The 27933-nt window shown below is 47.1% G+C and overlaps 1 protein-coding gene across 1 annotated transcript; it reads right to left on the minus strand.

Annotated features, from left to right (window-relative positions):
- Positions 1 to 3761: 3761 nt before the first annotated feature.
- ACTR5 (actin related protein 5) lies at positions 3762 to 25918 on the minus strand. Its single transcript, XM_040248331.1, has 10 exons — positions 25514 to 25918; positions 23124 to 23353; positions 19883 to 20052; positions 16801 to 17018; positions 15955 to 16137; positions 10989 to 11105; positions 10121 to 10260; positions 8962 to 9094; positions 5066 to 6718; positions 3762 to 4040 (listed from the first exon to the last, which is right to left on the minus strand). Exons 1-9 carry the CDS (start codon positions 25910 to 25912, stop codon positions 6461 to 6463), a joined length of 1848 nt encoding a protein of 615 aa, XP_040104265.1. The 5' UTR covers positions 25913 to 25918; the 3' UTR covers positions 3762 to 4040; positions 5066 to 6460.
- Positions 25919 to 27933: the final 2015 nt, after the last annotated feature.

Genomic DNA, 27933 nt, shown 5'->3' on the forward strand with positions numbered 1-27933 from the left:
CCTATTTTCTTTCATTTGTTTTTTCCTTTATTTCTTCTCAATTGGATATCTTCACTCGTGTGCACCTTGAATTTAGGTTTCTGAGGTAATTTTTCTTTTTTAGTCAATTTCTTCACTGAGTCCTGTCAGTTCCCACTTCACATCTACCTCTACTCAAAGTTTTTCAGTTGTTTTGTGGTATTCTCACACCTATATCAGTTTTTTAAAAAAATTATTTATTTGACTGCGCCTGGTCTTTATTGTAGCATGTGGGATCTAGTTCCCTGACCAGGGATTGAACCTGGACCCCCTATACTGGGAGTGCAGTCTTAGCCACTGGACCACCAGGGAAGTCCCTGGCTTGTCTATTTTTAATTCATATTGGAATGTTGCATTCCAGTTTTCTTTTGCCTGTAGTGACTTTGGAGGGAGGGGCAAGGGCAGTATATATTTTATCTGATCAAAAGTTTGAATCTTTTGGTTTGGGTCTTTTTGTTTTAACCATATCCCCATAAGGATGCTGGAGTTTTATTAATCTTCGTATTTGAGGATTTTAAGTTCACCTGAACCATAGCAATGATGCTAAAGCTGAAACTCCAGTGCTTTGGCCACCTCATGTGAAGAGTTGATTCATTGGAAAAGACTGATGCTGGGAGGGATTGGGGGCAGGAGGAGAAGGGGACGACAGAGGATGAGATGGCTGGATGGCATCACTGACTCGATGGACGTGAGTCTGAGTGAACTCCGGGAGTTGGTGATGGACAGGGAGGCCTGGCGTGCTGCGATTCATGGGGTCGCAAAGAGTCGGACACGACTGAGCGACTGAACTGAACTGAAACCATATTAGCAGGAGGATGTGGATAAGAGTGGGGCAAGGAGAGGGCTTTGGTGGATTACATTTCCCAAGGGCTCCCCCTCCTGGTGCTATAGGGAGAGACAGACTCTACTATTGAGCACCTCTTAGCGACTGAACGGGCTTCCCAGGTGGTGCTCAGTGGTAAAGAACTCGCCTGCCAGTGCAGGAGACATAAGAGACACCAGTTCGATCCTTGGGTCGGGAAGATCCCCTGAAGGAGGGCATGACAACTCACTCCAGTATTCTTGCCTGGAGAATCTCGTGGACAGAGGAGCCTAGCGGGCTGCAGTCCATGAGGTCGCAGTCGGACACGACTGGAGTGACTGAGCAGCGACTGAACAAGACGAGACCTCTTTGTGGACAGGCTTCCTCTGATCCAGGCTTGCTTTAGTAAATATCAAATTGTAGCCCCTTCTGTGCTTCCCTTTGCACTACCTCTGGCTCCCGAGGTGCCTCTCTCACCCTCAAGAAGGCGTGCCTTTCTAAGACTGTCAGCTCTGCTCAGGGAGGCACCAGGACACGTGGATCCCACGGGGCTCCCTGAGCCGCAGCAGATGAGTACGGGGCAGAGAGAAGCATGCCTGGGCCTCAGTGGGTGCTCTGAAGCAGACGTTGGAGAAGAGAGGAGAGGACTTCGTGGAAGAATGGGAAACACAGAGTCTCTCTGTGCCACTTCCCAGGGCTCAGCTGTCTTCGTCCACGTGTGATGTCCATCCTGACCTTGGCTGTTCCCCAAGGTGAAGCTCCTGGCCACCAAGCAGAGGAGTAACAAGAGGACAGAGGTTTGCTATGCAAGAGGAAACCCTGGAGCTACCCTGGCTGGAGGAGGCTGACTGAGGGGAAGCAATGGAAAGAATGAAGTGGGGAGGGGATGGCTGAAGTCCCTGAAATCCCAAGTTACCAGAATGCAGTTTTCCTACTGGGTTTTATTCAGTAGCCTCTGCATATGCCTGCTTCCCCGACAGGAAGGACCCACAAGGGTTTTGAGGACCAGAGAGGCCAACAGAGAAGCTAGAGAAAGAAAATGAAGAAAGGATGTGGCTTCCAGATCAAGATTCTCCCTTCCTCCCAAGCACAGCCATTCTGGGGACCATCAGTCTCCTTCCCAGCATTTCAGGGAGCCCAGTCCTTGGGAGGAGTCCTAGGGAGTCCAGGTATAACTGCCCAGCCTAAAGTTCTCCTTTGCTCTGCCAAGGGACTGGACTTAGCCCAGAACCTAGAAGTAGCAGACCCACCCTATTCCTGGATCTCATCATCACAGCTCCCAAATACTGATCTCTCAAGGACCAGGCACTATCTATCTGCCACTTTGTGATTCTGTCAATCTGTGCTTTATACATTTTGAGGCTATTTTATGAGGGGCATAGAGGTTAGATTCAGGCTTATTGTAACTTTTTCTGAATTATTACTAAGTTTTTTCCCTAATAATACTTTTTGCCTAGCAGATAAGTGGTTTAGTGTTCATTTGCCTCCTGTCCTTTTAACATCTGCATCATGTTTTCAAAGCATCTTTTGCAAATGGCTTACAGCTGTATATGTTTTTTAAAACCAATCGTATTTCTCGTTTTTGACGGGCCTATTTACACTTCCATTAACATACTTGAATGCATTTATACCACTTTGTTTTGTACTTTTAAAAAAGGTATTTACTTGGCTGCATTGGGTCTTAGTTGCAGTGGACGGCATGGGCTTCTCTAGCACAGGCTTAACTTGTCCCACAGCATATGGGATCTTAGTTCCCAGGGATCGAACTTGAGTCCCCTGCATTGGATGGCAGTGGACCAGCAGGGAAGTCCCTATTTTATTCTTTTTATTAACTAGGCTACCTCTTCTCCCCACACCACCCACCTCCAAACTTTTCTTCTATTAGACTTGGCTTTCCCTAATGTTTGGATTTATATGCTCTGTTCATAACCTCTTTGAAGTTTCCCTTGCTGCGTCAATTATTATCTATTAAGGGAGTTTATTCCAGGTTCCTTGCTCGAGAACCCAGGCTACATCTCTTCTTAGGCATTTTAAAACATGTAGTCCCTACCCATCCCTAGGGCTGATTTCTCTATCTGAAACTAGGCTTGCCTCAGTGCCAACTTGGCTTACCAGTCTGGCTTTGATTTTCATGTTCATTTCCGATTTCCAAGCTTTTCCATGATATCTATAATTCTAAGGTTAGCATGACAACTTTTTAAAATTCTGCTTTATCCCACTTTTTGTATAACTTTGTAGGAGGTGCAAGGGGGTCTTTCTGGGTCAGCTTATAGACAAGTTGCCTGAAATCCTTAGGCGAGTCATTCATTAGCTCATTAATCCTACAGGATAAAAGGGCTCCCCTGGTAGCTCAGCTGGTCAAGAATCCACCTGCAATACAGGAGACCCTGGTTGGATTCCTGGGTCGGGAAGATACCCTAGAAAAGGGATAGGCTACCCACTCTAGTATTCTTGCCTGGGGAATCCCCATGGACAGAGGAGCCTGGTGGGCTACAGCCCATTGGGTCACAAAGGGTCAGACACGACTGAGTGACTAAGCACAGCACAGGATAAAAGGAATTACTCTCATTTCCTGGGCTTCCCTGGTGGCTCAGCTGGTAAAGAATCCGCCTGCAATGTGGAAGACTTGGGTTCGACTGCTGGGTTGGGAAGATCCCCTGGAGAAGGGGATGGCTACCCACTTCAGTATTCTGGCCTGGAGAATTCCATGGATTGTATAGTCCATGGAGCCACAAAGAGTTGGACATGACTGAGTGATTTTCACTCGTTTTCTAAAACAAGGGGATAACTATCTGTCACACTGTTCTCGTTCCATATTATTTCAAAAAATTTTCCTCTTTAAATCCCCGATGAACACGAAGGTAATGGTTTTTAAAAATTTTTTAACCTATACTTTTAGTTAGAATAATGCTAGCTTCTGTAACAGACAAGGCCAAAGCTCTCAGTGGCTTAAACAGTAAGTTTATTTCTTACACACTGAAGGATCTGCAGGGTCTCTGCTCCAAGCAGTTAAGGACTCAGCTTCTTCCACTTTTGGTTCCACGCTGCTCCTGGGCCCCGGACAGCTCCCTCTTCGGCCAGATGACGGGGAGAGAGGCTCTCGTGGGAATTTTATGGAAGCAGCCCTGGATGTTGTACATCTCTTCCGTCTGTGTCCCACTGGTGATAAATCAAATGGCTACAGGTATAACTGTGAGGGAGGCTAGGAAACGTGGGGCAGCTGTGTGCACAGCAGGAAAGGAGAATGAATTTAGTAAACCGCCCATCTCCCTGCCTATATTTTTAAATTCTCTGTTCTACTGTTTTCTAAATATCTGGAAATGATTTAATCACAAGGATCTGTAACGATAAATTTTCTCTCCTCCATTTAACCCCTTAGGTAGGCATAAAATAATCCTTGCGTATTGCATTTATATGAGTTCAGTGTCTTCATTTCTTGGTCAGGTGTTCTCTACCCACACTTAAACACTTATTTTACTCTTAACTTCTGTTTCCTTACCTTTTCACCTTCTTTGTTGCTTTGGTAAAACTGTTTATTGCCAAAGATACCCATGGAAAGAAGAGGAGGCAAAAAAGGGGGGACACCCCTATCAGGGAGAGAGGCCCTGATCACCCTGGGTGGCCAATCAACCTTTGGAGCTGCCCTGACTCAAACCCAGAACCAGGCTGACCCTAGGCGGACTCTCCCGACCCTGGGCTATCTTCCCGCGCCACAACGCAGACAGAAGCCTGAGGCTGGGCTATGGGAATCTATTTCTTCATGACTGCCCTCAGATCATTCAGCTGGAGTCACACCCACTTTCTCTCCAGGAACAGTCCTGGTAGGATCAGAGGGAAGGCTTAAAATGTCTCAGCAGTAGGGCTCCCTGGCTTAGAGGAAGAATAGACTCCTGATTTGTTCTTCCCAATGGAGCAGACAAGCTATCCTCAAAATGTCTTTGTTCACAGATTTGGTCAGTCATCCAACCAGCTGGTCACTCATTAGAAACCCTACGAGCCCTGGGATGTGCATACTCCAAGGTGAATGAAACCCGCCTCCTGCTCTTGGAAACAGTTTCTGCATTACAGTCTCTCAGAGGCCACCTGGGGGCAGAGGTCGCAGCAAGCTCAGCGTGAGGAGTTAAAGCGGGAGAGCGCAAGGCCCAGCCTCAGCACAGCCCCAACCCTCCTCAGTTCTGGGCTACAGGCACCCCGAGCAGAGCTGGCTTCACACTTGTTCTTGGACTACGCTGTGTCCCAGCTTACCTGCCCAGTCAGGGTCCTTCCTCAGCAAGGCTGATGTCCAGGGCAATCTTTGTGCCTCACCACTGCTCTTCAGGGCGTTTAAAACGTTGACTGTGGAGAAAAACCCCAGCAGCTCACCCATCCCCTTTTCCTGGCAACGTCATTATGAAAACCTCTCCAGGGAGGCCGGTCCTGCCTCCTTGGCATCTGTCCTTCCTTGTCAGCTCACGCTCACCCTCTCATCCACCCTCAGGCCCAGCTGTGGACAGCCAGTGGCTCCCCGTAAGGCCGTGGGGCATCGAGTCGGCCTGGGTCTCTCGCCTCCTCCTCCTCCACCGCTGCCCCTTCCTGGTCTTCAGTGTCAAAACCCTGGAGAGCTGGAGCTGCAGGCAACCAAGCCTGGTGAACTGCACAGGCAAACTGGTTCTGAGGAGGCCTCCTCAGAGGGGTGGCCCAGAAGCTCCACAGGATTTAAACGTATGGATTCTGGGGCAAGGAAACTCAGGGGCTCCGGGGCTTAAGTCCTGGGTGTGTCTGAGAGTTAAAATTCTCCCCAAGCCATCTCTGGAGAAGAGAGGGGTTATCCATCCACTTAAGATGAAGTTGCAAAGGCCCAGGAAAGATGAGGTAGTGGCAACACAATGAACCTTTTCCAGTCTGTTTCTTTCTTCAGGAAGGCCTGCAAAGTTATGCAGCCAGCAAGTTCACGGGGACAGAACTTCTTAAACTGTAGGAAGGCCTCATACAGTGGAAAAGTTTCCAGCAAAGGAAGTGTGAACGATGCTTGGCCACTAGCCCCACACCTGCCCATTCAGAAGGCGGCACCGGGCGGGTCCTCAGGGAGTTGACTTTGGACCTCGTTTCCCTCTTTGGGCCCCTTTTCTTTATTTCTCAGCAGAAATAACAGGAGGAGGAAAATATTTCCAGTCCTGGAGAGTTCATGGGTGATGGTTCTCATAAGTGTCATCTTCTTAGGTGTAGATAAAAGAATGCCACCTGCTGGGCATTCACACAGTTTTGGAATCAATTTAGAAAACTAGCTACATGGACAATATAAAATTTAAAGGATTTAAAAAAAATAAAAACAAGAAGGAAAGAGGCTTTAAAATGTAGTAAGAAGGAAGCCTGAGTACACAGCCTGTACAGCTCTGCCACCGCCATGCTAATTCACTCTCATTCACTGCTGCAGAAGCGAAGCCTGCGGCTCATCCATGGCAGGTCCCTGCAAGTCCGCTTGTCCCTTCACCACAGACGCCCCAGAGAGCACAGTTCCAAAGGGTTAACTCCTAGTGGCCCTTGACTGTTCTCCCCTGGAGAAACCCACTTTGAAGCCAAATGTTCCCAGCAGACTCGGGCCGCACACAGCTGGCAGTCACTGTCCCAATGTGGTCCCAGGTCCCTGGAGGGGCCCCTCTGCTATGCCTGCTCGCTGGCCCCGCCTCCGCTGGCCCCCGAGGCCTTGCCGGATGCCTGGGCCTCTGCAGAGCGCGCAGCCTGCTTGGGCAGGCGGATGGGCACGTACACATTGGAGGCGCAGTGCTCCCTGAGGTAGCCTCCCCCCTTCTCTTCATAGTCCTTCCTGGTGATCCAGACGTCCTCGTTGTCCAGGTGGTCCAAGGCCCAGTCACGAGCTCCATACCAGGCATCCAGCACGGGATTTGAGGCCAGCTGAACCTGGAAGATGAGCAGAGCGATCACCGGAAGGGCATCTCCCATCTGTTTCTGAGTGTTTAGCAAGGCTGGCTATAGAAATGCACACACAGCAGGGCCCCCTTCAATTCCAAAATGCGGCAGGACTCTCTGCAGCCCCCAAAAGGAGCTGAGCTGAAATGCCCCAGACCTTCCAAGGAAGGACACAAACATGCAAAGCGCACCAGGACCGACCTCACCGAGTAAGAGGTCCATCAGTTACTTTATCCACACCACCCTGGGCAGGGGGCAAGGGACCAGCTGCCCCGCCTCCTGCCCCCGTCTGGTCGACCACAAGGTGTCAGGTGGAGACCTCGAAGACCTGGACCTGAGCCCCTCTGCCAGTGAGGGAAGCAGAGGCTGATGCAAGGTGGCTCTGGCCGTGGTGGCAAATGAGCCTCGGAGGACGTAAGAGCACAGAGGTTGTTCCTGGAGTCACCCGGCTAACCCTCCCTTCTTCCCTCCATCTCCCATAGAAGTCCCAGGCTGGAATGGAGGTTTGGGAACTTTCTGAAATAAAGGGCAGGAGGAATCAGCACAGATGGAGGAGGAAGAGGCAAGGACCTGCGAGAAAGGACCATCACCAAAATCAAGGTCATGAGAGCCCTGGCCGCTCTGGCGAAGAAGTGTCAGTGACGGGACGAGGGAGGCGCTCGCTCCACTCCTTGCACCGGGCAAGGCCCACTGTGAGGAATATCAAGCAGGACCATGTGTGGAGTTTCAGCGGGTCCTTCTAGCGACTCATGGAATCTAGTGTGTTCTCAGGGGCCCTCACCACAACAGCTGATGTCTGTCCATCACACGCAGGCCCTGGGCTGAGTGCCTGACTCGCCCTGCACACTGAAAGCTGGTAACAGGTGCCAAGACGACCCCCTTCTCACTGCTGAGAAAACCGGGGTGTGGCAAAACTCAGTGATGGTGGTGCTGGAGTCAGAACCCAGGCCCAGAGACCACCCCCTGAACGTACAACACGTCACACAGCAAGGGGCGGGCCAAGCCAAGCCCCTCGGCAGGACACACAAGCTCTGCACCCATGCGCCCTGCCGGCCTCTCCAGCCCCCGCCCTTCACAGCCACCCTCAGCTGCACACCCCTCAGCAAGATTTTGGCCCCCAAGCCTTTGCTCCTGCTCGTCCTCCTGCCCTCAATCTGGAATATTCTCTCCATCCCACCCCACTCCAAACACTCTACATGACAAACACCTCCTCGCCATCAGAAGACTCACTTCCAAGGAGCCGTCCCTGAGCTCCAAGACCCCTAGGTGCCCAGGACATCTCAGCATTCTGAGATGACTGGTCCACAAGGAGAGCTCAAACCACTTCTCTTGGTGATCAGGAATTTGGGAAAGAAATTGTGGGGTACCGCCACCAGACAGTTGCTTTTTCAAGTATTTCTGATGAATAATGACATGGGAGAATGTTCCTGGCAGGTTAAGAAGTTCAAGTTACAAAGGCCATGTGTAGAAAGTGTGTGGAAGAAAGAAAAAACCTTCTCAGCCAGTCCCCTCTGCCTGTGGCCCAGGGCCTGGGTGAAGAGAAGGCCTTAATCTCAATGTACACTCTTTTTAAAGAAAATAATTTTGGTAATAATGAATCCCACATGCCGCAGAGCAAGTGGGGCTACGCGCAAAAGTACGGAAGCCTGTGAGTCTAAAGCCCGTGCTCTGCAACGAGAGAAACCACTTTGATGAGAAGTCTGCACACCACAACTAGAAAGTAGCTCCCACTCGCCGTAACTAGAGAAACCCCATGTGCAGCAATGCAGACCCAGTGTGGCCAAAAGTAAATAAATAATTTTGGTGATAATTTTTAAAAAGTTAATTAATCTAGCTGCCCTGGATCTTAGTTCCAGCATGTGGGATCTTTAGTTGTGGCATGTGGGATCTAGCTCCCTGACCGGGGATCAAACTCGGGCCCCCTGCACTAGCAGCGTGGCGTCTTAGCCACTGGGCCAAGTCCCTCAAGGTATACTCTTGTGTACTCTCTGAATATTTACTGTATGCAGGTCTTCCTTTGTCAATGAAAACAAAACAAAGAAGTACATAGGTTATGATTTCCATTTTGCTTTAAAAATCTGAAGAACAGAAGGAAAGCCATGAATGTGTTAACAGTGGCTGTTTCTGGATGATGGAATGACTATTTTTCTCATTTACGCTGTACTACTTTTGCAACCCAGAAAACAAACAATAAGGCTATTTTCGAAACAGCGGGTTATATGGACAATCAGTACCTGAAAAGAAGACTGGAAGGGCCTCATCTCCAGCAGCTCCTTCTCGATTCTGACCTTCATCCCAGGATACATCATGTTCCCGCCAGTGAGGAAAACGTTCTGAACCAGCAGCTCTTGAACATCCTTTGGGTACCTGGGGATGAAACAATTCTGCTATAGTCTCTCCTACTTGAATATTGGAAGAGAAAGTGGATGTGGAAATGTGAGCTCTCAGTACAAATCAGAAAACATCCACACAAAAAGTTAAAAAACAAACAAACAAAAAAACACTTGCCATGTTCCATTTGCTTTTACAGAATGAATGTCAAACAGCTAGCTAAAACCTTAATTTGAATGGTCAATCCATTTCCTTAGCATTATGCCTTTCTAATACGTGTTTTTTAAAAACTGACTTTAGTGAGGATTGCTTTAAATGCATTTAGATGAAGTCTGACAAATTTATACACCCCAGCAACCAACACCACAACCAAGATGCAGGACATTTCCATCCCCCACTGAAGTCCTGCCTCTCCTTTAGAGGACCTCCCTCTCCACCTGTGCTTTTTATTACTAGTTTACCTTACAAGTTTGATCACTTTTCTACCCACTGCAAGAAAAAACTCAAAGTTATTCAAACAAAGTAGCTGCAATCGCTTTTCTTCCTTGCTAGTTGTTAAGCTGCCATTCTGTTTTAACCAACAGCAACTAGAGGACCACAGGACTGTGTTCCCTACTTGTCCCACGTGAATCAGGAAAACTCACACTGCAGAACTGTATCTGTATAAACGGGTGGGGAGAGGCACGTTGTTACAGAAATGTAAACTCTTAAAAAATAAAAGGCAAGGTGGCAAAAAAACTAAGTTCTGCTTGTTTTTAGGGTGATTTAGCACCACTAGTCTGCAATGATATGAAGACTTCTAGAAAAGCCAGTGCACCATATTATCATATTGCCCAAATTTTTAAAAGACATTCTTAAAGCTCAAGTATATACACGTTGAGCAGCTACACACTGAGAAAAGAACAGACAGCCCTAACTCTGTGCCAGGCCTGGTGAGAGAAAAAGAATACCCTCTGAGCGCAGCAAGTCAATGAAAAAGGCCCGGCCATCAGCTCCATTGTTCAATGCAAAATTCAAGGGAATGGTTCAAGAAAACAGAAGGAAAAGAAGGTCCAGGCTCACCTGTCCAGGATGTACTGGAGGGTCTCTGCTATGCCAGCCTGCTCCTCTCCGATGAGAGATGGCTGGAAGATAATTTCTGGAGCTCGAATTCTTTCTGTCCCAACAAACAGCTGATGATACGCTGCCAAGTTAAACACGGGCTTTAAAAACCCAAGGTTTAAAAGATATTTTTAGGCCATAAGAACAAACATCCCAATTGCCAGCTTCCTCAAATTGCATTTCTCATTCCATCACAGATTTTTTCATGCCAGAATAACCTCTCCCTCTATTCTCTTGATGTGATGATTTAATTTTTCCACCTTCTTTAACCTCTGGATTATAAACTGCTACACATCTCCATCATGAAATGATCCTTGAGATGCAGGAAAGAGACCTGGTGAAGAGCAGTAGCAGCAAGGCTGGCACTGGAAGACCAAGTCTCCGCCAGTGACGGGCCCGGCACCCAGTCCCTGCACAGCCAAGAAAGCCTTCTCCCTCAGTCTCAGCCTCACGTCCGTCTACCTGGTCGCCACAGTGATGGCAGAAACATGAACCCAGATGAGGATGAAACATCATGACACTTGCTTCAATTTAAATAAAAGCATTCAAAACTATTCTTTGGGTCTCAAAGTCCCTGGTTACTGGGACTCTCCCAATGAGCAGACTGTTTCTCACAGTTCCACAGTTAGTGCTGGAACCCCAATCAATCACTGCAGGGGAAAAGTCCCTGACTCTGCAAGTTTTCAGTGCTGGTACTCGCCCTTCTAGAAATATACAACTGAGATTTGTGGCTGGAGGGGGAATATTCCTAAAGAAGGAGACAAGACCTGACTGGTCATTCACATCAAGCTTCAAAGCATAAGCAAGGTCGAGGCTACAGGAGGCTAACCTGGACTGTGGCCACTGGCTTCTCCACTTCCGGCGTCTCCTCCGAAAACAGGGGCTCGAAATCGTTGATGTTTTCCACATCTTCCAGAGATGGCTCGAGCTGCTCCAGGTCAGGAGTCTGAGAAGAGAAGAAACACAAGACAGAACCTGTGATTCAGCGAGCCTTAGCTCTGTGAGTTCATGGTCACCAAAAAGAGCTGGGATCTCACCCAAAGTCCTGAAAGTATGTCCATACATAAAAACAATGAAAAATTTTCTAAACTATTAAAAAAAAAAACCCCACCAAACACACATGAACACAAGGTTAATAGACTAAAAAGCCAGAGATGGGCTTTGTTCTTACCCATCTTCCCCACTGAGACCAGTCTCATCAACTCCCAGCTTCTCTGAAGCCTTTGGAGAGGGCAGCTCAAGTCTGCCACTCCAGAGAGGACCGTCCCAGAGAGACTCCAGAGATGAGGGGCCCAGAATCCAGCTGGTCACCTCCCTAAGCTTGGTCCACACTGCCTCTCACCCCAGCCGCAGTGACTAGAGAGAATCTGGACTCGGACTGCTCAGATCTGACTCTCAGCTGTGCTGCTTCTAGCTGTTGACCTTGGGCAGACTTCTTCCCTCGCCTTAATCCCAGTTTCCTTATTCATAAAACAGGAATGAAGACAGTACTTGCAGAATTGTGAAAACTAATCAAGACAATACTTGCGCGGCACGGGGTCTGGCATAGGTCCCCTGTTCTGTTACCATCAGTAACTGTCGCTCCTGAATGGCACCAGTTCTTTGCCTCCAACCTTGGACATGTGTCCTCCTCCACCCCTATGGCCACTGACAAGCTTCAGGTCACACTGTCTCCCTCCTGGATGAAGCCATCCCATTTTTATCCTGTCTTCCCACCTCCAGCCTTGCCTCTCCCTAAATCCATCATCCAACTGCCACCAGTTATTTTCCTAAAATAAAATCTTGTCAGATTATGCCTTGCTCAGCACACTCTGAAGGCTCTGCCTGAAGGATACTATTCAGGCTGACGGATAAAGGCTGTTTCAGGCGGCCACGGCTTCCCTTCCAGCTTCGTCTCCCACATTCTCCATGCAGGATGGGCCCTGCTCCCCGCATGTACACTTCTTTACATATAAAATGTCCTTCCCTCCTCATCAGATATCTACTGAAATCAAATAATCTTTCCAGGGCCCAGCTCAAACATCCCAATCCTTTCTCATAACTCCATCTGAGGATTTCCCTTGTGGTCCAGTGGTTAAGCATCTGTCTTGCAACTCAGGGGATGTGGCTTCCATCCTTGGTCAGAGAGCTAAGATCCCATTAGCCGCAGGGCAACAAAGCCCCTGCAACCACAACTAGAGATCCCGTATGATGGCAACTAAAACCCAATACAGCCAAAGAAATAAAATATTTTTAAAAACAAATAAAAAAACAAACCTCCATCTGCATTCCCACAGACATCTATTAATAGCATCACATTTGATAAAGGTTATTACAGGGTGTGGCTTCCCTGGTGGCTCAGACGTAAAGAATCTGCCTACAATTTGGGAGACCTGGGTTTGATCCCTGGGTCGAGAAGATCCCTGGGTCGGGAAGATCCCCTAGAGACAGGCATGGCAACCCACTCCAGTATTCTTGACTAGAGAATCCTCATGCACAGCATATTACAGTCCTGAGAATGGTTCTAGAGCCCTAGGTTCTGAGGTACTGAGGAGGGAAAGGATTGTATCTTAGTCACCTCTGTGCCCTGATCCCTGGCAATCATGCCTAGCACTGAGTGGTGAGTCCCGGGATACACCCTTAGATTTCTCTAGAATAAAGAGGACTGTAAAATGTCTGGATTTTAAAGGCTTTTTCAGTATTACTATTCACTTTCATATCTAATTATATTCAAAAGCAGTCACCTTAAAAACAAGATTTCTTAGCCTCAACAAAAATTGTAAAAAAAAAACAAAACAAAAAACAACCCACACATTTTCCTTATCCTGATTCATATGATCCACAGAGAAGAACAAAGCTGGTCATTTCAATGCAACAGCGGGCATCCCAGAGAGAACTGACTTCCCCGAGAGAACTGACTTCCCCACCGTGGCTGGCCTCTCTCCCTCTTAGGGTCTGCCAGGGCCCCGGGGTACTGGGTGGCCACTAGGCACGTGCACATGGACTGTCCTTTGGGAACCGAGCAGAACGAGTTTGCCGAGGCCCGGCAGAGAAGACGCAGCGTGGCGCCCCAGAACAGCCGTGAACAGCAGAAAAACAGAGACCAGTTCAATCTTGATTCCTCGGGTAAGAGAACTTTCTGTCTTTGGCCCTCTGTGCTTTCCAACAAAGGTGGGTGCTAGTGAGCTGCACTCCCAACCATTTGCAGCGACAGAAACTGAGCATCTTTTAAGCACTCCATGAAGAAGGCTGGTAGGACTTCCTTGGTGGTTCAGTGGTAAAGAATCCTCCTCCCAATGCAGGGGACACAGTTTGATCCCTGGTCCCGGAAGACTCCACATGCCATGGGGCTGTGTGCCACAACCAGAGAGTCTGCGTGATGCAGTGAAGATCCTAAGTGCTGCAACTAAGTACCAGGGCTGCCAAATAAATAAATAAATAAACACTAAAAACAAGAATGCTAACAAAGCCTACTCCTTTACAACATCCTCACTGAATACCTGCAGTGAGGGATGAAATGGATTGCTCTGTAACAAAAAATGGATTTTTCGAATACACTAGAAGTTTAAAAATTCAGCTGTATGAATCCAATGCAACTTTTACCACTTAGATGGCATTTCAATATGAACTGTGGTCCACATATATTTGCTCTCTCCATTTTAAAGGAACTGTACAGTTGGAAAATACAATAAATATTTTTTGAAAGGTAGAACTGGTTGGCCAGTGTTGTGGCCAAATTTAGCCCATGAATGTTACTGTAATTGATCTAATTTTTAACAGTCTCTCTGACTGACGGTTAAGGCTTTGGGACAGATGGATTCATCAGATCTGTTGTACTTTGTAGGGAAACTTTTTAAAGTCCAACAATTCAAAATCTCCCCAAGCCCAGAGAGATTTGAATATGTACCCTCAGGTCACAGCACAAAGTAAGGACTTAGTAAGTACCTGCTGAACGAACAAACAGAGTGACTGAATCAGGGCATATAAGAAACACAGAAAAATGAACAAAGAAAAGGAAAAGCTAGCTCCCCAACTGCTTGGGAATCACATCTTCACAGTTATTTGATTTCTTTTCTTTTTAAATCTGAAATCCTCCATGTGCATGTAGCTTAGTGGTTCATCTCTGATATAAAGATGCTGACACCCTGTGGACATGTTGATAAGCAAGATAAAACTAAGTACAGATAAACAAACAACAAAGGCAATGTGAACAGAGGATTCCATGGTTGGATGGCACCATCAACTCAACGGACGTAAGTCTGAGCAAACTGAGTCAAAACTGAGCAACTGAACAACAACAATGTGGATCCAGATCCTAGTAACCAAGGCTCAAATCTGAAACACAGATCTGGAAAGTGGGAGGAGCAAGCCAGAAAAGGCACGCTGGTTCTCCTAAAGCCGATCCGGGATGCTTCGCGAGACTAAGATGGAGGTCAAGGCCCCTTCAACCCCGGACCTCAGGGATCCAGTCTGCTGTGTCTAGGAAGTCTGACTCAGGACCTGCTCTGCAAGCGTGCATGCTCACTGCCAGTCACTGTCCTCATGTGATCTACAGCCTGTCGGAGAGGTGGAGAAGGGGAGGCTGAGAGAGGAAACCGAGAGAGCCGGCCTCCAGAGGAGACAGTCCCTGCAAAAGCAGGCTGCCTGCTGAGCCAAGGACAGCTCTGAGGCCCCGAATGAGCAGCACACTACATATACCCAGCAGCAAACCTCAATTTTCAACCGGGCTGTTTCTTTCGACTGTTTCTTCTTCCTGCAAGCTTTCGAATTTAAAGGGGACTTAAAAACAAAGGTCAGTAGCTGGACTGGTTAACCCTGCTCTGGAAGTGTCACAAGGCAATGAACAAGTTCCTTTACTTTAGAACTCTAAAGATGAAGATCCAGCAACAACGCGTCCACCTATGATCACTTTTCTCCAGATTTAGAGGACAGCCAACCAGAGACCTGGGACCGAGGTGTGACCTGCAGGCAGCCCCTTCCCCACGAGGCCAGTGCTAGGGTTTGATTTACCCAGGGCCCTATCTCAGCCCCACCCACCCGCCCACCCTTTCAGCCACATGAAAACTTATTCACAGTCCACAGGCAGGGAAACAAAAAGGAGAGACTGAGAAGATCAAAGAGTTAGTTTTAGTAACTAACAAAAGGCTGGTTTTAAATCAACCCGCAAATATCTTTTCAAGGTTTTTAAAATAACACTTATTTCTTAAAAATTAACATGTGCATAATAGGAAACTGAAAAACACAAGAAGCAAAAAACAATGTCATTCACAATCACAAGCCGTTTACTATCTGATGTGCCCTTCTGGGTCTCAATTGTTTATTTCCTATTGAGCATGTCTATTAGCGCCTATTAAAAAACTCCCAGACTATGTGTGAAGTGTGATCCCTGTCCTTAGGGACACTGAGATGGAAAGGTAGTGAATGAAAGAGTAATCACAATATATTAATAAGAGATCCGAAGAAAATTGAGGCATTGATGATGATCCAGGAACCATCAGTGGGGCAGCTTCACGCTCAAGATGGGCCACACAATCAGCTTGTGTTATGTTCTTCCTTTTCTACTTGCACACTTCCCCCTCCCAGGGGGCTAGGGCGCTACCGGGTAAAACCCGTCGGGTCAGCACTCCAGTTGGTACAAGGTCAGTGGCATCCCTGCCCCCATCTGTGCCCCTAGAGACATCAAACACCACTCTGTTTGCCGCTCAAGTCTGGTCACAACCTTTTTGTCATCAGCCTTTCCTGGACACTCCTCTGTCCTCAGAAAGGGCTATCCTATTACACAACCCCTCGAGACCTCCCTTCTGAGGCCTCAGTACCTCTGGCTTGCTGTCCACCACGTCCACCTCGAGACTGACTTCTGCTTGAAGGATCTTCTGCTTCGCCTGCTCCACTGCGGCACTGAGCTTCTGGATGTAGGACTGTAGCTCCTCCGGGGAGTCCATGTTCAGCTCTATCAGGGCCTTGTGAAACTGATCCATCTGGCCATCCTCCAGGAGCTCCTGCAAGCAGAGCAGTCATAACCCGCCCTCAGAGATGCGCATCCAGGCGATCACGCCCAGGAGGGAGAGAAGGAGCTCAGGAACTGAATGGACAGGAAGAACGGCGGGAGAGGGCTCCCCACGCCTGCCCCTCCACACAGCCTGCCCCAGCTGCCTCTGGGCTCCCACACATCACCATCTCAGCACCACCTGAGCAGGCAACACTCATCTGTGTGGACAGATGTCAGAACTGTGAGCTTCTGGGCGGGCCAAAGGCGGGAGAGTGGCTAACAGGAGACAGAGGGAGGCTCCTGGGCTGCTGGCAGTGCTCTGTTTCTTGATCTGGATGTGGCTGTGTGGTGCATTTCAGTGGTGAAAACTCACTGAGCTGGACCCTTAAGATCTGTGCGTTCTGCATCATGTGTGCCACACTTAAGCCAAGAAGTTAAAATCAAACAAAGGGGACTATAAGGATAAAATATATCAACAAGGCCAAGTCCGCAGCTCTTTCAGCAATTCCTGCTGCTACAATTTCCTCCACACACGTCATCTCTACACAGATGATCCCGCTAGACTCCTCCTTGACCTCAGGGCCGGGGGGACTGAGACGGCTGATGCGTTTCACAGCTGGGGCAGAATCTACAGGAAGAACCAGGCGGGGACCCACCCAGGGGTCTGCATCACCTGCACATAGAGCAGTCGGTCCAGCCGCTCCTGATCCAGCTGCAGCTTCTCCTCCCGCCGCCGGGCGTTGAGCTCCTGCAGCCGCCGCAGCTGCTGCTGCCGCCGCTCCTGCTTCTCCTCGGAGGTCAGGGTGCTGCCCAGAAGCTTGCTGGAAAACGGGAGCTGCATCTTGTGAACGTTGTCCTCATAGTAATCGGGGCACCGCCATTTCTGCAGCTCTTCAAAGGAAGCGTTTCGGAAGTTAGGAGACGGGCACACCATTACCCCTGAGATTAGAAAGGTGGGACCAGGGTCCCAGGTGCAGAGGAAGATGGAGGAAGCATGCTCTCCCCATTTCTGAACCCACCAGATCAAAGAAATGCAGCATTAAGACCTGGACACGATGCCAACACATCTGCTCTGAGAAAACTGGTAAATAAAGCTTTTCAGATGGAAAGGATATCATCTGGAGCACCAGAAATGAAGGAAACACAACTGAAATGGTGAATGGACTCGATTAACCTCCTCCGGAATTCTTTAAAATATGTTTGACAACTGAAAATAAAAACTGTGATGATGTCTGATGGGCTTCCCACGCATGTAGATGTGACATAGAAAACAAGTCGGACACCAAGGAGGAAGGACACAGGGGCCTCTAGAGTGCGAACATCTCCAGGTTCCACTTGAAGTGGCAAAAAAGAGACCCTAAGACTGTGAAAAGCCTGTTAACTGTCATCTCTTGAGCAACCACTAAAACAAAAAACCTACACAAGAGAGAAACAGTGAAAAACACAATAGATAAATTAAAATGGAATGCCAAAAAAACGGTGGACCTAAACCCAGACACAAGAGGGACTAAATTCACTGTAAATGGTCTTAACTTATCAGTTAAAAGATAGAGACTGAAAGAAGGGATTTTTAAGGAAAGGATCTGTTAGAAAACTTGCTTTGAATATAATGTTTTACGTAGATTAAAAGGCCAGGAAAAAAACCACCACACGAGCATCAATCAAAAGGAAGCTCAAGTGCCTATACTACTGTCCAAGTAGACTTCAAAGCAAAGAAAATTGCAAAGGTTAAAAAGGAACATTACATAATGGTAAAAGACCAATTTGCCAAGAAGACGTAAGAATCCTAAATGTGTACCTAACTAAAGAGCTTCAGATACTTGAAAGCAAAAAATGACAGAACTGAAAGGAGAAATAGGAAAATGCACAATTCTCCCTGGAGATTTCAACCCTCTTAATAATTAGTAATAAATAATCGGTACAGCTTGATGGACAATGAAGCTGGATTGACAAGAACTGAACAAAACCAACAACCAGCGGAACCCGAATGACATCACAGACTACTTCATCCAACAACAGCAGGACATACATTCTTTGCAATTGTACACAGAACATTCACCAAAACAAACCATGCCTGGGTCCTAAACCAAACCTTCACAAATTTAACTGATACCAGGGAAAAGAAGTTCTTTGACTATGATAGAATTAAAGTAGATGTAAACCACAGAAAAATAACTGGAAAGTCTCCAACACTTGGCTATATTCTAAATAATCAATGGTTGCAAATAAAAAAGGCTTGAGGGAAACTTAAAAATATCTGAACTCAATAAAAATGAAAATACACCATATCAAAATCTATGGAATATAGATAAAGGACTGCTGAGAGGGGAATTCAAGCTTTAAATGCCTATATTAGAAAGAAGTTATGATAAAAATCTAAGTTTCTACCTCAAGAAACTAGGAAAAGAGGGCAAAGGAAACCTAAAGCAAGTAGAAAGGAAGAAATACTAAAAAGAAGACATTAATGAAATTGATGAAACTTACACCTATACCTATTAAAGAAACTGAATTCCTTCAGAAAAATAAATCCCCCAGGCTCAAACAGTTCTGCTGCAGAATTCTAACAAACATTAAAAAAATAATAATAACTGTTTACTCAATCTTTTCCAAAAAGTAAAAGAAAACACTTTTCAGCTCATTTAATAAGACCAGCATTGCCATGATCCCAAAACAAGACAAAGACAGTAGAAGAAAACTGCAGATCAATATACCTTATGAATACTGACACAAATACTTCATAAAATTTACCAAGTTAAATCCAGCAATACATAAAAAATAACACATAGAAACAAGCAGGGTTCAAGGCTAGTTCAATATCTGAAAAGCAATCCTTATACTCTCTTAAATGAACAGTCCAAAGCACAAACACCATAGGATCGTATGAGATGCAGAAAAAGCATTTCACAAAATTCAAAAATCCATTCATGATAAAAATGATCAGCAAAACCTGGAACAAAGAGGAAATTCTTCGATTTGATAAAGAGTAAAAACTCACTGTATTTCACAAAAATTCACTGCATTTCTATATAATCGCAATGAGCATTTGGAAACTGAAATTTAAAATAAGGAAAGAAATAATTTAGGCATAAATCTAATAAAACATGTACAGGATCTATATGCTGAGAACTATAAAATGCTGATGAAGGAAATTAACAAAGACCTAAATAAATGGAAAGACACATTATGTTCATGGATTAGAAGCCATTAGAAGCCTCAACATAGTAAAAAATGTCACTTCTCCCCAATCTGGATTTAGCATTATATTTGCATTTATATTTAGAAGGTTGCTGTTTTATATACAAACTAATCTACACATTTAATGTTCTTTCAATCACATCCCAACAGAACTTTTGGTAGATATGGACAAACTGACCCTATCATTTAAATGGACAGGCAAAGGAACCAGAATAACCAAAAGGATTGTGAAAAAGAAACAACATATGAGACTTATTCACTTAACTGAAAAGTTTTTGAGGAAAGTAAATATCAAAAAATGGAAGGGGATGCTAAAAAGTATTAAGTGTAAAAAAGTGGGCAAAGAGGGAATTCCCTGGGAGTCCTGTGGTCACGACTCTGCACTGTCACTGCGGGGGGCATGGGTTCCCTCTCTGGCTGGGGAAGATCCTGCACGCCACACCTTGTGGCCAAAAAAAGCCTGTCAAGAGTGAGCAAGAGAGTCATCCTGGGAACAATTTAAGGAACACCCCCAAAGGCAGACAACACTCGGAAGCTGCAGGCTGACATCCTCTTCGTACCTTCCACGTAATCCTCAGCGATGTAGCTGTGCTCGTGTAGGATCTCCTCCATGCGGCTGAGAGTGATGGCGGCCAGGTGCCCGGGATACTTCAGCTGCAGGAGACGCTGGAGGTAGCCAGCTGCCTGGCTTCCCCCCAGGTTGATGCGCTTGCAGTTTCTAGCATCTAACCTACAACCAAGAAGTGGAAATAGCACCGAAACTTTGGCAACGTGGAGGAAAAAATATGGAGCAAGTGGATAAGGGGGGATGATAATTTAATGTAGACTAATAAGGAAGAAAATGACTGGTAGGGGAAAACAAAACAGTTGGAGGGACTTTAAGTTGCCTTAGTGCAACCTCTGACTAAATGCAGACATTCCTAGACCACGTCCTGACAGACACATGGACATTTAACTTCTGGTGTGGTGTTGGAGAAGACTCTTGAGAGTCCCTGGGACTGCAAGGAGATCCAACCAGTCCATTCTAAAGGAGATCAGTCCTGGGTGTTCTTTGGAAGGAATGATGCTGAAGCTGAAACTCCAGTACTTTGGCTACCTCATGCGAAGAGTTGACTCACTGGAAAAGACTCTGATGCTGGGAGGGATTGGGGGCAGGAGGAGAAGGGGACGTCAGAGGATGAGATGGCTGGATGGCATCACCGACTCAATGGACGCGAGTCTGAGTGAACTCCGAGAGTTGGTGATGGACAGGGAGGCCTGGCGTGCTGCGATTCATGGGGTCGCAAAGAGTCAGACATGACTGAGCGACTGAACTGAACTGAAGAGTCTCAGAAGGAAACCAGGCTCAAAGCAAAGAACATGCTCTCTGAAGTCAGACCCTCATGTGACTTGTCATGTGTTTCTCGAACTGTGGTTCCAAGGCCACGCATCCTGGAATTAACTGGGGGCAACGTTTAAGGTGACAATGCCCAGGACCTGTCTGCTCCGGGAAGGGCCTAGGAATCTGCACTTTTTCTTTTTTGGCAGTGCCACACGGCATGTGGGATCTTAGTTCCTCAACCAGGGATCAAACCTAAACCCTCTGCAGTGGAAGCTCAGTCTTAACCACTTGGCCAGTGAAGTTCTGGGGGATATGCATTTTGACAAGCTTCCCAGGTAGCTCCAGTGTACCCCTCCCCTAGACACTCCACTTCTACTTATGCAAACACATTAAGTAACCACAGACATACCGGCTTACTGTAATCTCCTAAGAGTACCAGGTTCCTCTCACATGAAGTGAAGGGGAGGAGAACCAGAGTAACTATAAATTCTCAGTATGAGAAAGGGAAAGGAGCTGGGCTCTAGGAACTTGCTGTGCACTGAAGTGATGTTGCTCTACCACACCTCACCAGCAGGGGCCAGCACAGAACAGGACATGCTCCAATCTGATCCTAGCTTCCAGGTCAGATCATTTTCTCTCAATATAATATAAAATAACAAGATTATTTTAATTTCTGCATATTCTGGTTACATAAGATAGAAAATTCTGTACAGGAGGAGTGTTTTGGAATGCATAACGATTACTTTTTTCTTCATAAATGTCTGTACAAACTTCAAGAGACATTCCCACAACAGGGCTCAATAAATTCGTCAACCTTTATTTTCATTTACATATTCAGATTGTTTTACAAAGTGCCAGCTCCTACATTATCTCATTTGATTCTCAGGGTAACCCTTAGAAATCAGTTTTTCCCAAGTTTATATGTTAGGAAACCAAGTGAAGAAGTTAAGTACCTCATTCTTAGCAGGGCTGCAAACCCAGGCTTTCACCTCCTCTCCTTATTTACACACTCACTCTATACAAAGAGAAACCTTCTCAGGAGAGCATGATGCTGGCCTAGACTCTCTCTCTAATTTTTAATTGAAGCACAACTGATTTACAATATTTCAGGTATACAGCAAAGTGATTCAGTTATATATAACATATGTATATAGGTATACTTTTTCAGATTTTTTTCCATTGTGCTTCCACTGGGCTTCCCTGGTGGCTCAGATGCAAAGAATCTGCCTGAAATGTGGGAGACCTGGGTTTGATCCCTGGGTTGGGATGATCCCCTGGAGGAGGGCATGGCAACCCACTCCAGTATTCTTGGCTAGAGAGTCCCCATGGACAGAGGAGCCTGGTGGGCTACAGTCCATGGGGTCACAGAGAGTCAGACAGGACGGAGTGACTGAGCACAGCACATGTATATGCTTTTCCAGAGTCTTTCCCACTGTAGGCTATTACAAGATACTGAATATCATTTCATGTCCTACACAATAGGTCCCTGTAGTTTATCTGTTTTATGTATATTGGTGTGTCTCCGATAATCCCCAATTCCATATTTATCCTTCCCTTCCTGGCCTAGTCTTTTTGAAGTGAAAGTGAAAGTTGCTCAGTTTGGTCCAACTCTTTGCAACCCTATGGAGTATATAGTCCGTGGAATTCTTCAGGCCAGAATACTGGAGTAGGTAGCCTTTCCATTCCCCAGGGGATCTTCCCAACCCAGGGACTGAACCCATGGCAGGCGGATTCTTTACCAGCTGAGCCACAAGGGAAGCCCAAGAATACTGGAGTGGGTAGCCTATCCCTTCTCCAGGAGCTCTTCCCAACCCAGGAAAGGAACCAGGGTCTCCTGCATTGCAGGCAGATTCTTTACCAACTGAGCTATCAGGGAAACCCCCTGGCCCAGTCTCTTTATCAGACAATAAAAGCCCAACTATATAAATAAGAACACATTTTAAACATGACAGAAACTACTTTCAACTTTTATACAACTTGGAAAAATACTACATATCTATTATGTACCATTCTTGAAAAGAAAGGTCTAAATAATTGTCATTAAAGAGCTTTAAATAAAAAAGCAAAATAGCACTTAATTGAAAAAGTGACTCCAGAACACAACAGGCTAAATTAATTTAAATAATTTACTCAGAACATTTTTATTGAGTGCCTAGTACCTACAGATACTTGTGTTATCTATTTCACTCTAAGAAAGTGAGTTTCACTATTAGTGAGTTTCACTTTCAGAATCATACAATTATAGAATTACAGATTTGGACCTCAGAGACCATCGACCCCAACTCAAGCCAGGAGGTCACAAGGACAGATGGTGAAGTGACATATCTATACTCACATAGCGAGGGAGGTCAGAGTTAAGCCCAGAGGTCAGTTCATGGCCTTGTACTTGCTCTTTCCACTCCCCCTTCACAGTAGGTGCCCAATAAAAGTTTCCTGAATGCTTCTCAAAACAGCACTCAAATGCCATAAGTACAACTCACCTCCCTTCTAAGATGGGTAAAATATGTGTACACTGATATCCAGATGAAATGATGAGCCCACTGGAAATCATGTTCTTTGAGTTATTGTGGTAGAAGCTGAAGAGGCTGTCTATCCCGTAGGCAACCTTAGGAATCCCGTAGCACTCAAACAGAAGCTCAGACATCATCTGTCGTGAATACAGTGGGGTGCACACAGCTTCTGTCAAAACTATGGGATGATCAACACAGCCCTACTTTGAAAGAAAAGAGCAGACTGTTAGGTGCTAAGAGGATACACTTTTCAAAGCATAAAAAGAAACAAAAATCTTTATTGAAAGGACTGAATTGGCTTTTGGTCTCCAATCAAAACACCTGATCAGAAGCAATTGAGAAACACCCCTCTTCCCTGGAAGTTTCTTTGGAAAATATGAAAGTAGGGCCAGTCGTGTCCGACTCTTTGCGACACCACGGACTGTAGCCCAAAAGGCTCCTCTGTTCATGGGATTTTTCCAGGCAAGAATACTGGAGTGGGTTGCCATTTCCTTCTCCAGGGAATAGTCCCAGGGATCGAACCTGGGTCTCCTGCATTGCAGGCAGATTCTTTACAATCTGAGCCACCAATGCTCATAGGAACTTAAGTCAGTTCAGTTCAGTCCAGTTACTCAGTCATGTCCGACTCTTTGCAACCCCCAAGAACTGCAGCATGCCAGGCTTCCCTGTCCATCACCAACTCCCAGAGCTTGCTCAAATTCATGTCCATCGAGTCAGTGATGCTATCCAATCATCTCATCATCTGTTGTCCCCTTCTCCTCCTGCCTTCAATTTTTCCCAGCATCAGGGTCTTTTCCATGAGTTAGTTCTTCACATCAGGTGGCCAAAGTATTGGAGTTTCAGCTTCAGCATCAGTCCTTCCAGTGAAGAATATTCAGGACTGATTTCCTTTAGGATGGACTGGTTGGATCTCCTTGCAGTCCAAGGGACTCTCAAGAGTCTTCCCCAACACCACAGTTCAAAAGCATCAATTCTTTAGTCCTCAGCTTTCTTTACAGTCCAACTCTCACATCCAAACATGACTAATGGAGAAACCATAGCTTTGACTAGATGGACCTTTGTCAACAAAGTAATGTCTTTGCTTTTCCATATGCTGTTTAGGTTGGTCATAGCTTTTCTTCCAAGGAGCAAGCATCTTTTAATTTCATGGCTGTATTGTCAACTGAAGTGAAGCCCCATCCAAACTGTGAGCCAATCATCTGGCTCTATCTTCAAAACAGCTCCAGAATCCAACTGCTTCTTATCACATCTGCCATTCCTTCCTCAACTAAGTTACCATCATCCCTCACCTCGGAACCGCAACAGCCTCCTAACTGATTTCCCTATTTCTACCCTATGACTCAGGCCAGTTCATTTTCCATATAGCAGCTATAGTGATCCTTTTGAAACAAAAGTCACATCCCTCTTTTGTTCAACACCCTGCAATGGCTCACCATTCCACTCATAATAAAAGCCTACAAAGTGTGTGACCTCTCTGATTTCTACTTCTACTTACTGAAGTGAAGTTGCTCAGTCGTGTCCAACTCTTTGCAACCCCACAGCCTGTAAACCACCAGGCTCCTTCATCCATGGAATTTTCCAGGCAAGAGTACTGGAGTGGGTTGCCATTTCCTTCTCCAGGGGATCTTCCTGACCCAGGGATCGAACCGGGGTCTCCTTCATTGCAGGCAGATGCTTTACTGTCTGAGCCACCAGGGAAGACCTTATAAGTAAGACCTTCCACTTACTACCCTCCCCTCACTCTGACTATCCTCAATTAGGATTAGGGCAAACTCTTGCCTCAGGGCCTTTTCACTGGCTGTTCTGTCTCTCCGGATTACTATTCATTCAGATATTCACAAGGCTTGCTCCCTCAATCGTCTGCTTTAGTCCTTGCTCAAAACACCACCGTTACCCAGAGTCCTCTCCCTACCCATCTTACTGAAAAGCTGTAACCTTCTCCTCTCCGTCTATCATGCCGTAGAATCTACTGCTTAATTCTACAGTTTATTATCTCTCTTTTCATACTAGAACGTCTTTCCATACTAGCTCCATAAGCACAGATTTCGTGTTACGTTCCCGGACATATTTCGAACACCTAGAAAAGCCCCCATTGAGAGTAGGTGCTCAACACATATCTGTTAATAAATAAATGCACTAACAAACCTAAACAGATGCTCCAAGAGAAAAGGGCGTTATTTTGTTCACTGGCATATCCCAACCGCCTAGCACAGGGCCTACATACGTTAGGCGTTTAATATTTGAATGACTGACCGAATGACTAAATGACAGCTGGAGCGACTATCATCCCTCGGAGAGCGGAGTGGCACGGGACACAACCACACCCCTCTCCTCAATCCTAACCCCACCTCGCCCGTCACCTGTGAGGAGACACCCAGATGCTGGAAGCTGTAGTCAAGCAGCAACTCCTGAAGCTCCAGGTTCACCGGCACGTTGCGGTCGAAGGGCGATCGCAGCATCCAGCGCAGCGGCTCCAGGCTGCCCAGCGCGTTCCCCACCTGCGGGCCCGCCCCGCCCCGAGCCCCGCCCCGCCCGCGGGCGCACACAGCGCGGAACTGCAGCCGGGGCTCGGGGCCCGGGTCCGGCCCAGGGCACGCCCAGCCTGCGCGGGCCTGGAACGACCCATTGTCCAGCACCAGTGGCACCGGCAGTGACCCGTGTGCCACCGGGCCGGCCTCCAGCACCGGATCTGGCGCGGCGCGGGCATCGCGGAACGGAAACACGTTAGTGGCCAGCCCTGCAGCAGTGGCCGCCGCCATCTTGGAGCGCTGCTGGCTCCGCCCCTCGCCGCGGCGTCCACCAAGGCGCGAGACTCCGCCTCCGACGCAGCGTGCGCCCGTGCGGAGCTAGACTCCGCCTTCGCAAAGAACCGCGGCTACCTCCAAGCCTCCCATGCTCTTACCCTTTAATCCCAACCTGCTGCTGCTGCTAAATCGCTTCAGTCGTGTCCGACTCTGTGCGACCCCATAGACGGCAGCCCACCAGGCTCCCCCGGCCCTGGGATTCTCCAGGCAAGCACACTGAAGTGGGTTGCCATTTCTTTTTCCAATTCATGAAAGTGAAAAGTGAAAGTGAAGTCGCTCAGTCGTGTCTGACTCTTCGCAACCCCAAGGACTGCAGCCCACCAGGCTCCTCCGTCCATGGGATTTTCCGGGCAAGAGTAAAACCAACCTAGTTTTCACCAAACTCGCCCTCGGTAGCCCAGGCCGCCTTCGGGGACCGCTAGGCCACGCCCACCCTGGTTGTGGTTTAACCTTGCTCCCAGCTTTCAACCTGTTACTACCCTTCGCGCCTGCGGGACTCTGGCCAGCAAACCCAGCCCCGAATGCGTAATGCCATCGGTCCCCGCCCCCTCCTTGCCTCCCGAACTGAGCTGAGATCTACGGGGCCCCGCCTTTCCGCCTAGCCACGCCCCATTTGCCTTCTGTCACCTTCCTTCGCCATTGACTGCGCCCCACGTCCACGTGATAACTTTGCCTTTAGCCATGGAAACAAACTCGGGGTTAGTTGACTGCTCGATTTCTTGACCAAGGAGTTCGCTACTCAGGCGTGTTCACTGTGTGAAAATTCATCAGGTCGTTCACTTATGATTTGTGCACTTCTCTGCAGGTATGTTAGAAGGAAACATGGTGGCTCAGACGGTAAAGAATCTGCCTGCAATGCAGGAGACCAAGGTTTGATCCCTGGGTCGGGAAGATCCCCTGGGGAAGGAACTGGCAACCCACTCCAGTATTCTTGCCTGGAGAATCGCAAGGACAGAGCAGCCTGGCGGGCTACAGTCCATGAGAGCCATACACAAATGAGCGACTCTTTCTCTCTCTCTTCTTTTCTTTGCACATATGCTTTCTCCATATTTTATAATACAATATAAAGTTTTCCAGGTGGCGCTAGTGGTAAAGAACCCACCTGCCAGTGCAGGAGGCCTAAGAGGGTTTGGATCCCTGGTTTGGAAAGATCTCGGTGAAGGAGTACATGGCAACCCACTCCAGTATTTTTGCCTGAAAAAGCCCATGGATAGAGGAGCCTGGCAGGCTACAGTCCATTGGGTCGCAAAGAGTCTGATACCACTGAAGTGATTTAGCACATAAAGTTTTAAAATAGATTTATTAACTCCCACAAGTCTATGGGACTTTTATCTTCTCACAAAACTCAAACACTGCAAAAAAGACTGCTAAATGTTAATATGTCTGTATTCTCTTTTACTCTTTTGTGGTATAATTCCCCTACATGGTCCTCTAGCTGCTTGTGATCTTGTGACTCAGTTTTGGCCTTTTGGCCAATTGGGGGGAAGGGCAGAGAGAAATGGAGGTGATGTCATCTGCCCCCTCCTCAGTTTTAGCTGTAAAAGGACTGGGCTCACTCTCCCCTGCCCCATTTTTCCCTTTCCACCAGGCAAGATAACAAGAATTAGAGCACCTGCTTTAACTGTATCCTCCCAGCTCTGGAGCACTTAATTTTGAGAGATAAAAGCAAGTTAATTATAAAAGGTTCAGTTCAGTTGCTCAGTTGTGTCCGACTCTTTGCGGCCCCATGGGCTACAGCACGCCAGGCTTCCCTGTCCATCACCAACTCCTGGAGCTTACTCAAACTCATGTCCATCGCGTCGGTGATGCTATCCAACCATCTCATCCTCTGTCGCCCCCTTCTCATCCACCTTCAATCTTTCCTAGCATCAGGGTCTTTTCCAATGAGTCGATTCTTCACATCAAGTGGCCAAATTATTGGAATTTCAGCATCAGTCCTTCCAATGAACACTCAGGACTGATCTGCTTTAGGATTG

This window comes from Oryx dammah, unplaced genomic scaffold (genome assembly GCF_014754425.2).
Source record: "Oryx dammah isolate SB20612 unplaced genomic scaffold, SCBI_Odam_1.1 HiC_scaffold_10, whole genome shotgun sequence".
Taxonomy (NCBI): Eukaryota; Metazoa; Chordata; class Mammalia; order Artiodactyla; family Bovidae; genus Oryx; species Oryx dammah.